Source organism: Miscanthus floridulus, chromosome 19 (genome assembly GCF_019320115.1).
Source record: "Miscanthus floridulus cultivar M001 chromosome 19, ASM1932011v1, whole genome shotgun sequence".
Taxonomy (NCBI): domain Eukaryota; kingdom Viridiplantae; phylum Streptophyta; class Magnoliopsida; order Poales; family Poaceae; genus Miscanthus; species Miscanthus floridulus.
The window spans coordinates 9732957-9744974 of record NC_089598.1 but is presented as its reverse complement, the minus strand read 5'-3'; the positions used below and the strand labels follow the sequence as shown (position 1 = coordinate 9744974).

The following is a 12018-nucleotide window of genomic DNA, read 5'->3' as shown; positions in this document are numbered from 1 at the left end:
TGAAAAAACTTACGATCTAAACAAGGGCCAAGGATAGGGGCCGGGGGATTCATATGACAAAAATCCTTCCAAAACTTGAACTGAAAGCAATACGTGTACTACTCACCTGCTGCCATCAAGTCATCACCAACACCAACCGCCTGACCTCCAGCTCTGAGAGCCGCAAAAGCTCCAAGCATGCCAATTGCCAACTCCGGACCGGACGAGACGAGACCCTGCACCGCTGTCCGCTGTGCTCTCAGTCTGAGGTGGCCAGGTCCAACACGATCACCACCAGTGTTGCCTGTTTTTTTTTCGTCCTTGATTCATTGCGAGAGAAAATACTATTTTGATTAAAAAAATAAACTAAAAAATATGAATTATTAGACAAACGAACATGACCTTAACCATAGAAATTACTCCTACAAAAATAGTACTATACAGTACGCCAAATAGTGCGAAAATTAAAAAATAGCATACTGTCGTACTCCCATTGAACGACTTTGCAGCATCGTCATACCGGTAGTAGTACGAAAAAGCTTAAAGTCTTATGTATAAACCCTGTTTAGCTCTAGAGAGCCCTAGTCATATCTATCTAGCTCTAAAATTCTGAATCTGGAACAGCAAGCTTGTTCGGTGCATTTAATGACTTATTTCGTTTACATATTTTTTACTTTAATTTAACCTGCAAACTATAGAGCTAAAGCTATGCTAAACGGACCCATGCTCAAAGATGATTTTGATTAATTTTGTTCCGTGAGGAAATGACATTGCTTTTTGGCAAATAAAAATGATGACCTGTACAACTTTATTTCCAATGCCATTCATAAGATTGTTTTTAAGTAATTACTTGGATTGAGAAAGAGAAAATGTTATTTTGTGTGTCTATCCGGGTTATATTGATTGATTGATTGAGAAGGCGGGTGATATTTATCGATTGAGAAGGCAGCGAGTCACACCGTATTCTGCATTGGTATCAACGCCATTTAATTCTACTAGAACGCAAGAATTTCAAAAGAATTATACAAGACTTTTACGAGAATCGTTTTATTTTCACAAGAAACTGCACAATTCCATGTGTTCTAAAAAGAATCTTAGTAGGCATTTCATCATTTCATATCACATAAATATTTGTTTTTTTTGCAAAACCAATATAGTAGATGCAAACCTCGTTCGCATATGACACTTTCCTTACAAACACACCCACGCTTATAAAAGCACGCCAAACCCTATGAGTGTTTTTGAGAGACTGAATTGGACCGACATGTGTAGAGGTTGATGAAGTCATTATGGATCATGGGAGCATAGGCCAAGTTAGACATGTTTAGTTGCTGAACACGCCTTGTAGCCAGCCCCCGTAAGCCAAACCGGCCTCCTAGCCATAGCCAGGCTCCGAAAGAACGCAAAGAAGGGTTCTGGGGCCAAGCTTGAGCCAGCTCCCGCAGAGATTCTCGTCACCACCTCGCGCAGCTCCCCCCGCCGAACGTCAGCATCTTCCTCACGGGGCCCGCCGGCGGCGGCGGGGGGAGCGGTGGCAGCGGCACTGCATCTACCGCGTGCCGGTGTGCATCAAGGACCTCAAGCGCAAGGCGTACAAGCCGCAGGTGGTGTTGCTGGGCCCCTTCTACCATCGCGACGGCGAGCTGCTCTGCTCCCCATGGAGGAGCACAAGCGCTGGGCGCTGCGGCACCTGTTGCGCCACGCTAAGCTGCCGCTGGAGGAGATCGCGGAGCCGCTACGCGTACCTGGACCTCGGTAATGAATGGGCCAATGCCGACGGGAGGGAGCGGTTCCTGGAGATGATGATCGTCAACGGCTGCTTCCTGCTAGAGGTGATGAAGGCCACCGAGCAGGACGAGAGGAATAATGTCAGCGAGTAGTGGTAGGCACTAGGCAGGCGGTCAGCAGGACAGGCATTGTGGCGGATGGAATGATAGGGAGGGCATGCACAACAACATTGGTGAGGTGGTGACTCCATCAGTTTTCTTCTCGGCGGCGAAGGGGCAAACTAAACAGGTGTGCGTTCCGCCGGTGGCGCACACCAAGTGTTCGACAGATTGTCTCAAAGGCGGTAACTGAACTACACTAGATGTTACTGATCCTATCCGAACCAGACCAAACCAATCAACCCAACACACTAGTTTTTACACAGGCTTAGATAATGTATGCGATCAAACAAGCCCAACTTAGCTTGCCAGGGGCAAGCTTCCACGAAACCAAACACACCTTATATGCGTCTCGTTATCCATGGACACGTTGTCTTCCATTAAAACATAGAATTGATTGTTTTCCCGTAAAACAGAATTGGTTTAAACATTTTCGTCCTATTGTAAAACGATTTTCCAAAGTTGTCTTAGGGAGTACGATGATATGTTATTTTTGAGTTTCATATATTAATTAATTAAGTGTATTAAATACGTAAATAAATAAATAAGATAAGTGAAAGAATAAAAAATCCTGTCGCCTGCGCCCAAAAGGGGGAAAAAAACACTCACCGCCGCCCGCCGAAAAAAAAAGGCGTGCGCTGGCCGGCTGACCCCAACAACTCCGTCCGCTCCCACAGGCGGAACCCAACCAAACCCACCCCCACCCCCACCCCGACCAAACCGCCCGAGCCGGCGCCAGCCTAGCCCACGCTGTAGGCCTCCTCTGCATCTCCCAGTCGCCTCGCCCCCGTCCCTTTCCCCCTAGGCGTCGTCAACCCACCGCACCGCACCCTCACCCGCTGCTGCTCGCCCGCAGGCCGCAGCTCTCTCCCTCGCTTCCTGCACCCACCGCCCGCGGCGCTGCCCAGATCTCGCTCGCCGGTGGTGGCCCCTCACCCTCCGCCGCTGGCGCCGCCGGAGCGAGGGGGACTGCGCAAACCCTAGTAGGACTAGCAGTCGGAAGCGGAGGGGCGCGAGATCCGGCGGCGGCCGCCCCGATGGGGGACTTCAACGTGGCGCTGGTGATCGTGGCGGCGGTGGTGAGCGTGCTGGTGCTGCTCGTCAGCGTCTACCTGCTCGTCAACTACCAGCACCCCGACGACGCCAACCAGGCCTACTTCCCCAAGCTCGTCGTCGTGCTCGGCCTCACCGTCGCCGTCCTCTCCATCCTCATGCTCCCCGCCGACGTCGCCAACCGCCAGGCCTGCCGCAAGGCCGTCTACAACGGGGCTTGCAACCTCACGCTCCCCATGAAGACGCTCTGGCTCGTCGTCTACATCGTCGACGCAGTCCTCGTCTTCCTCGTCATACCCTTCGCCATGTTCTACTACGAGGGCGACCAGGACAAGTAACCTGCTCCCCCTCGCCGCTTCCCTCCTTTGTTGAAATACATCTCTATCTCTTCTTCCGTCCGTCCGCCGATGATTGGATCCGCCTTGCTCTCTGCCCTGCAGGTCCGTCGGGAAGAGGCTCAGGACCGCTCTCATGTGGGTCGTCGCGTCCGCGGTGGTGTGCGGCCTCGTCCTCGGCATCCTATACGGTGCGCGCGGATCAATCCATGCTTCCCCCATTGCTCTCCTCACCCCTCCCTCCAGGATTGGAGTGAGATTCTGAATACTACTAGCATTTTAGTGTAGTTCAGTTCAAAAAAATGTGGCATCTTTTGCCCGAATCTTGTGGTCGATTCCAGCGTGTCCCTGCATTTGGGTTCGAATTCAAGCGACAGCTTTGAGCTCTGAACCTTCTTTTTTTCTTGAGTTACCAATCTTGTATCGCTACAACTGCACAGATCCGGAATTCAGTTCCCCTTGTTGCTGCCCCTCCGTGGATGGTTCTTCCTGTGCTTCATGAGCTTAGTTTAGATTTCTTTCTACTGTGTATATGTGTTGTGGATTACATAGGCATTCCTTTACACGGGGATTTTATTTAGTTTACACAACAAAAGATTAGTTTGTCTTACAGTCACAGTCATATGACTATGGGAGAAAACTGTACTGCTTTTTTGATAGTTACATTGCATAGAATGGGTATACCTTGATACAAACCTTATTTACCCTCTATTCTATACAGATCCTATTGCACAAATTACTGACCATTAACAACATGAGATGTTTACGGCTAAAATTTTATGTCATCTAGTGATCACCAGATATCATCAAGTTCCTAAGTTTCTGCAATGTCGAACCTTTTCAGTCTCGTGATGGTGTGTGTTTACCTAAGTAGGCTGATCCCATCTCCATTTTGTCGCTTCAGGACTTGTTGGTAAAGTGGACTTCACTGTCAGGCACCTATCTTCAACGGTCCAGACATTTCCAAACTCATTTTCTGGACTCTCAAGTGGCCAGCCTTGCTTTAGTCAATTGCCTCGTGTGGTTAGTCATTGATGGAAATATGGAATTACCCTTTTCGTTATTGATGACTTTTAGTCTGTTTCTGCTCTCTGTCTTTACGTTTCACTGAACGAGTACTAGTCTCTGACTCCATCTATTTTTCAGTGTGCGGCTTCTACTGCACCGGCTAACTCGCAAACAACTTGGACAATGCGTGCTACCTTCCCTGAATATGTGGTTGCTCTTACTACAATCGTTGGATCTGTGCTTTTCACGGTGAGTTTAGTTTAAACTTAATGGCTTGTGTTATGGTCATTTTTTATATGTATTGCTTTGTTCAAATTTGCCATATTTTTTTAGATATGGTAAGTTGAATCTGAAATATGAACACTGTGCTCTCCCTACCATTTAGTACTGCTGTAACCTGTAATCATGCTGTCATCTTTCTGCATTTTTTTCTTCCATTTTGCTGACTATACTTTTGTTTGGTAGATATTTGGTGGTGTCGGAATTGCCTGCCTTCCATTGGGACTTATATTCTCATTTATCCGGCGTCCAAAAGCTGTAATTACACGCTCACAATATATAAAGGTGGGCCTACATTCTCATGTACACCATTTTGATCATAAAGGATGCTTGCCTCACTTGTGATCAATCTTTCTGTTGCTAGTAATTATTTGGATATCAATGCTTCCTCGAGGTTAAACATGTGCCCTGCAGGAAGCAACTGAATTGGGAAAGAAGGCCAGGGAGTTGAAAAAAGCGGCTGAAGCTCTTCACCAAGAAGAAAGAAGTGGGAACAAGGGCCGGAAATGGCGCAAAAACGTGAAGGCTTTAGAAAAGGTACACATTTTTTTTTATTGAAATTGCTCTTTCCAGGCATTGATAATGTTTAGCTATTACTTCCACAAAAACAACAAACCACCATATTTAGCCTTTTACGTGTGGTGTTATAAAGTAACCCCAAAAGATTAGTTAATGGCATGTCCTTTCCTTTACAGATGTAGTCATGCTACTTCAAATACGTAAAAGCTACGTACTTAGCTATATATTTAGTGTAATGATAACAACTTAGGTTCTTGAGGGTCTCTGCCTCCCTTTTAGCTACTGGGAACTCTGCAGTTTGCAATACTTAGTCTCATGTCTGTCAATGATCAGAATAAAGAAGATATCAATTTCAAATATTTGGTTTAAAGAAAAGTTGAAAGTATTTTTAACATGTATTTATAGAAGTCATCTCATTTTGGAGTTTTGGTGATTAGCAAGTTCTCTCGTTAAGTTGGTGTCCATGTGCATGCCACATGATGTTGTTCATATGATACTTGGTCCCTGATTATTGTAGTGTAGACCTTTTTCCCAACGTTCCTGTCATGCCTTCTTGTGTATTGTAGTGACACTAACTGCTAAGTTCAATCTTTCAAATATCAGGAGTTATTACTTCTGGAAGATGACATGAAGGCTCTAGAAGAGATGTATCCTCAAGGAGAAAAGGTAATCCGACATAAATTATCATGTCATACGTTTTTTTATGTTTAAGATCCTCTCCTTGACACCTGTTATGGTACAGGCTGAGGCTACTTGGGCATTCACAGTCCTTGGGTACATTGGAAAACTTATATTCGGTGTTGTTGGGTGAGTGCAAAACTTTTGTCCTGTACTTGTCCTGTATCTTAATCAAGTGCACTTTCCAAAGTGATCTCTTCAAAACGTTGTTGTGCTTGCAGGTTAATTGTTTCAATAGCTTGGGTTGCACATATCGTCATATACTTGTTGATTGATCCTCCTCTATCTTCTTTCCTGAATGAAGTCTTCATAAAGTTGGATGGTGTTTGGGGTATCTTCTGATCTTCCATTCTTTGTCAACTTATGCTGCTGATGAGAACAATCCAATTAATCTTCTGATTTATGTACCAGGTCTCCTTGGGACTGCTGCTTTCGCGTTCTTCTGCTTCTATCTCCTTATTGCAGTGATTGCTGGGGAGATGATGCTTGGTTTGAAACTTGTTTTCATCACAATTCACCCGATGAAGTAACCAGCTCATACCTTGGCATACTATTTTTTTCTGCAGTTTTACTTATTATAAATCTCATTAACACAAACAAATCAATTTGTTTCAGATGGGGAGGCACTTTAATGAACTCCTTCCTGTTTAATGTTGGGCTCATACTACTTTGCTCCATCAGGTATGCCATCAATGCCTTCCTTACATAACATGTTATGAATTGTCAAAGGGTTTAATTTTCATTTTCACTGAACATTACAGGGTAATGGATATTTATTACATTTCTGCAGCATGATTTGTATCTTCTCCACAACAGTTGAAACCCAATTTCATTACCAAACATGCATGATTTGTATCTGAAATTGTTTTTAAGCTTTCATTTGGAAAGACAATCGTAGTCAATTAGAATGATCATATTGGAATGTTCCTCAATCTACCATGGTGAATGGAATTAGAATTGTTTGTCTTATGTTGCATGCACTGAAGATGAAAATGACTTCTGTATGAGCATGAGTTTTGTTGATTTACTTGGTTTAAAGAAATGTCATAACCCTTCCATGAGTATTGACTGCCTATTTTTGTTTACTTCGTATTTCATGATTTAAAACCCCTAATCTAATTATCATAATTTCCTGCTATTCTATGTGCAGTGTGATTCAGTTCTGTGCCACGGCTTTTGCCTACTATGCACAAGCAACTGCTGCTCAAGAGATCTTTGGCCACACATTGCAATCCCTTCGTGGAATTAAGTATCTTTACAAGTGAGTCTCTCAAATGAAGAGTGAAGTTAGTTGCTTTGTTTACAGGTGTTGCTGACATTTAAAACTTGAATGTATTTTGATACTTAAACCACAAAATATGCAGGTACAATGTTTTCCAGTATGGCTTTGTTGCTCTTGCCATCCTTACACTCTTCTACTATGCTATATTTGTAAGTCTTCTTCATCAAGTGCTTAGTCATTTACATTAATAACTATAAAGTTTGACTGTGTGTTATTCCCAATACTTGTTAGGGATGGAGAAAGAGGAAACCAACAGGAAGGTTCCAGCTCTCAAATTGATTTGCTCTGTAAGTGAAGCTTGACGGATTCATCATATTTGCCCCCTGAGTGATAGTTCAGTTAGCGTCTTAGGGATGTATATGATCAACCAAACGAAACCAAATCATCTTCTCAAAGAGTTGAGGAACTGCAAATGGTGTAAATTATCAGCTATGAGACCTCGAAGGCGAGAATGGGGGAACTGTTGGTTACCACGGACATGGATGTTAAAGTAGAACCCAGTTGACTTTGCAGTGTACACATTTCTCGTATCGGCTCTTCATTTACGTCTGTATTATTGCTTTATGATTGGCTGGTGATGTTATTCATGAGATGTTTGGTGTGTCTGGGGGCGCTGTGCCCCCCTTTGATATTCATTTCTTGGCTGTGTCTGGAGTTAGGTCAGTTCATTGCTTTCATATGTATTATATACTGTGATTACAACACAAGGTTCTAGGTTATATTAATGATGTCTTGATCATCCTTGTGTCTGTCTGTGATCCCTGCTTGCGTGTCAACTATAAGCTTATCCATTCTTGGCTGTTGCCACTGCCAAACAAGGCTGTTTATCAGTTCTATTGTGAAGCCAGCTATCGCGAAGAATTGCCCGCGTTTGTCTCTTGCTATTGCCACTCGATATGGATGTCTCATCTGTAACGCCTTGAATGTGCAAAGTTTTTTTTTTCTTTTTATAATAACTTGTTATGTGTTATTATATGGGGGGTGTCATGTGGGGCCAAGGCTACGTCAGGCGCCGGCGCAACCGCGACGCACGCCGCGCCGAGGAACGCGCGGCCCGCGCGGGCCAGGCTGTCCCAGCGAGCCTTGGCTAGATGGGAAAGTAGGGCTGTTAGTTTGTTAAGTCCCTAGAATCAAGGAGTGATTAGTTTCCCTTTCGGTTGGCCTCATGACTATATGTATCCAGCGACAAGAAGTTAAGAATTAAGCATTGAATTATCCCTAAACTCCTCTCTCGCTCTCGTTCAACTAAAGCCTGCGGCGGAGGGGTAAACCTCGTCGGAGAAGACGGATCGTGACTACGAGTTACGTAGTCGGGGTCGTGCTATCCTAGGGTTTGAGGCCCTTGACAACCTGGTATCACGGTCACATCGATCCTCTTCACCATCCGCTGCCGCACCACCAGACCAGCCGCCGCCGCTTCCGCATCACCACCTCACGCCGCTGCCGCATCCCTAACCCCATCTTCCGTCGCTTCCTGCTCCGACGACGACATGGGTGATGACCTCAAGGCCGCCATCGCAGCGCTCACCAAGACAATGGCCTTGATGCAACAATCAATCGAGGCCAACGCCAAGGCGATCCATGATCTCTCCATCGCGAGCTCTTCGGCATCCGGTGGCCGCCCGGGCACCGGCGAGCACCACCAAGACCGGCCGCCGAAACACTGGCGTCCCGAATTCCCGCACTATGACGGCAAGAGTGACCCGCTGATCTTCATCAACAAATGCGAGTCCTTGTAGCAGCGGATCATGCCAGAGGAACGCGTTTGGATGGCGTCGTACAACCTCCAAGATGGGGCGCAACTGTGGTACATGCAGGTCCAGGAGGACAAAGGCACGCCGACGTGGCCGCGCTTCAAGGACCTCCTCAACCTTCGCTATGGGCCCCCGCTCAGATCGGCGCCCCTCTTCAAGCTTTCGTCCTGCCGCTGCACGGGAACGGTGGAAGACTACCAGGACCGCTTTCAAGCGCTGCTTCCCCGCGCCGGTCGTCTCGATGAGGCCCAACGGGTGCAGCTCTTCACGGGGGGTCTCTTGCCGCCGCTCAGTCTCCAAGTCCAGACGCAGAACCCGCAAACCCTAGCCGCCGCCATGAGCCTCGCCCGCCAATTCGAGCTCATGGAGCAGTACTCTGCCGCCCCGGCCAGGGCTCCTGCACGGGGCGTTCTGCCCACGCCAGGAACGCGCCTGGTCCTGCCCCAGCCACAGGCGCCCAAGCCGGCTGCACCCACTACTACGATCGAAGGGCGGCCCGTGCGACGGCTCTCCCAGGCCGAGCAGGAGGAACGACGCCGCCTTGGGCTGTGCTTCAACTGCGATGACAAGTACAGCCGCGGCCACAACAAGGTGTGCAAACACCTCTTCCTCCTGGACTGCGCCGCGGACGACGACGAAGATGACGCTTCTGCGGCTGAGGACTCGGCAGACATAGAGTCCCCGGTGTTCTCCCTCCATGCCGTCGTGGGGGGCGCGTCCTTCCTCGCCCTGCTCGACAGCGGGTCGACTCACAGCTTCATCGGCGAGGACGCGGCGCGCCGCACTGGGCTGCTGGTCTAGGCCCAACCACGCATGACCGCGACGGTCGCCAACGGCGAGCGAGTGGCCTGCCCTGGCGTCATCCAGAACGCCCTGTTCTCCATCGCCGACACGATGTTCCACACCGATCTGTTTGTGATGCCTCTCGCAGGGTATGACGTGGTGCTCGGTACACGGTGGCTGGGGACGTTGGGACCTATCGTTTGGGACTTCGCCACAAGATCCATGTCGTTCCAGCATCAAGGGCGCTCCGTCTGCTGGTCGAGCGTGCCCTCGTCCTCCGCCGCGCGCCTGCGCACCATCGCCGCGGCCAGTGGGACGCTCCTGGATGAGCTCCTGACCGCCTACAGGGACATCTTCACCGAGCCGACCGGCCTTCCACCCCAGCGCACCCGCGACCACGCGATCGTCCTCAAGCCAGGCTCCGCTCCCGTCGCAGTTCGCCCGTATCGGTACCCGGCGGCCCACAAGGACGAACTAGAACGCCAGTGCGCTGCGATGATTGAGCAGGGCGTCGTTCGACGCAGCGACTCGCCCTTCTCCTCACCGGTCCTCCTCGTCAAGAAGGCCGACGGCTCGTGGCGGTTCTACATCGACTACCGCGCCCTCAACGCTCTTACTGTCAAGGACGCCTTCCCGATCCCTGTCGTCGACGAACTCCTCGACGAGCTCCACGGCGCGCGCTTCTTCACCAAGCTGGACTTGCGTTCGGGGTACCATCAAGTGCGGATGTGGCCGGAGGACATCCACAAGACGGCGTTCCGCACCCACGATGGCCTCTACGAGTTCCTGGTGATGCCCTTCGGGCTTTGCAACGCCCCGGCAACATTCCAGGCACTGATGAACGACATCCTCCGGGCCTACCTCCGGCGGTTTGTACTCGTGTTCTTTGATGACATTTTGATCTACAGCACCACATGGGCAGATCACCTCCGGCACCTCCACATCGTCCTCTCACTACTGCGCCAGCACCGCCTGTTCGTAAAGCGGTCCAAGTGCTCCTTTGGTGTGGCCTCCATCGCCTACCTCGGCCACACCATCTCCGCGGCCGGCGTCGCCATGGACCCCGCCAAGGTCCAGGCCATCCACGACTGGCCCCGTCCTCAATCGGCTCGCGCGGTGCGCGGCTTCCTCGGCTTGGCCGGCTACTACAGGAAGTTCATCCACAACTACGGTGCCATTGCGGCGCCCCTCACGGCGCTCCTCAAGAAGGAAGGGTTCGCATGGAACCCTGACGCGGAGGCAGCGTTCGGCGCCCTCAAAGGGGCCGTGACTTCGGCGCCGGTACTGACCCTGCCGAACTTCACCAAGTCCTTCGTCGTCGAGTGTGACGCGTCCACACATGGCTTTGGCGCCGTCCTGCTCCAGGAGGGCCACCCGGTCGCATTCTTCAGCCGGCCCGTCGCGCCCAGGCACCGCTCCCTCGCGGCATATGAGCGGGAGCTCATCGGTCTCGTGCTCGCGGTACGGCACTGGAGGCCATATCTGTGGGGCCGCCGCTTCCTCGTTAAGACGGACCACCACAGCCTCAAGTTCCTGCTGGACCAGCGCCTCGCCACCATACCGCAGCACCACTGGGTTGGCAAGCTACTTGGCTTTGACTTCACCATCGAGTACAAGTCTGGGGCAACCAACACTGTGGCGGACGCCCTCTCCCGTCGCGACGCCGAGGAGGACAGCATGGGCGGCATCCGCGCAGTCTCAGCACCGCGCTTCGACTTCATCGGCCGTCTTCGCCACGCTCAGGCCGTCGACCCTGCCTTGGTCGCCATCCACGACGACGTATGGGCCAGCACGCACGCCGCGCCTTAGACGATGGTCGATGACATGGTGTTGTACGATGGGCGCCTGTACATACCGCCCGCGTCGTCCCTGCTCCTGGAGATCGTCGCGGCGGTCCATAACGATGGCCACGAGGGCGTTTAGCGCACCCTGCACCGACTTCGCCGTGACTTTCACTTTCCCAACATGCGTCGTGTTGTGCAGGATTTCGTGCGGAAGTGCGTCACGTGCCAACGCTACAAGTCTGAGCACCTCAACCTGGCGGGACTTCTCATGCCCTTGCCCGTTCCCACCGTCGTATGGGCGGACATCGGTCTCGACTTCATCGAAGCTCTTCCCCGGGTCAACGGCAAGTCGGTCATCCTCTCCGTCGTCGACCGCTTCAGCAAGTACTGCCACTTCATCGCCCTCGCCCACCCGTACACCGCCGAGTCCGTGGCCCAAGCATTCTTCGCCGACATCGTCCGCCTCCACGGCGTGCCGCAGTCCATGGTCTCCGACCATGACCCGGTGTTTACCTCCACGTTTTGGTGCGAGCTCATGAGCCTGATGGGGACCAAGCTGCACATGTCCTCCGCCTTCCACCCACAGTCGGATGGCCAGACCAAGGCGGCGAACAGGGTTATTGTCATGTACTTGCGCTGCTTCACCGGAGATCGTCCCCGCCAATGGCTCCGATGGCT

The 12018-nt window shown here is 50.5% G+C and overlaps 1 protein-coding gene across 1 annotated transcript; it reads left to right on the top strand.

Annotated features, from left to right (window-relative positions):
- Positions 1 to 2596: 2596 nt before the first annotated feature.
- On the top strand, positions 2597 to 7758 carry LOC136527199 (LIMR family protein Os06g0128200-like). Its single transcript, XM_066519824.1, has 14 exons — positions 2597 to 3252; positions 3359 to 3444; positions 4158 to 4276; positions 4400 to 4510; positions 4727 to 4825; positions 4955 to 5077; positions 5663 to 5725; positions 5802 to 5866; positions 5959 to 6068; positions 6149 to 6263; positions 6353 to 6418; positions 6888 to 6998; positions 7102 to 7168; positions 7251 to 7758. Exons 1-14 carry the CDS (start codon positions 2903 to 2905, stop codon positions 7296 to 7298), a joined length of 1533 nt encoding a protein of 510 aa, XP_066375921.1. The 5' UTR covers positions 2597 to 2902; the 3' UTR covers positions 7299 to 7758.
- Positions 7759 to 12018: the final 4260 nt, after the last annotated feature.

What these genes read in the sequence shown, in the direction of transcription:
- LOC136527199 (XM_066519824.1), top strand. Translation starts at nt 2,903, where the DNA reads ATGGGGGACTTCAACGTGGCGCTGGTGATCGTGGCGGCGGTGGTGAGC. An exon ending in TGTATCCTCAAGGAGAAAAG is followed by an intron (nt 5,726 to 5,801) that starts GTAATCCGACAT and finishes GTTATGGTACAG; the next exon opens with GCTGAGGCTACTTGGGCATT. An exon ending in ATCACAATTCACCCGATGAA is followed by an intron (nt 6,264 to 6,352) that starts GTAACCAGCTCA and finishes AATTTGTTTCAG; the next exon opens with ATGGGGAGGCACTTTAATGA.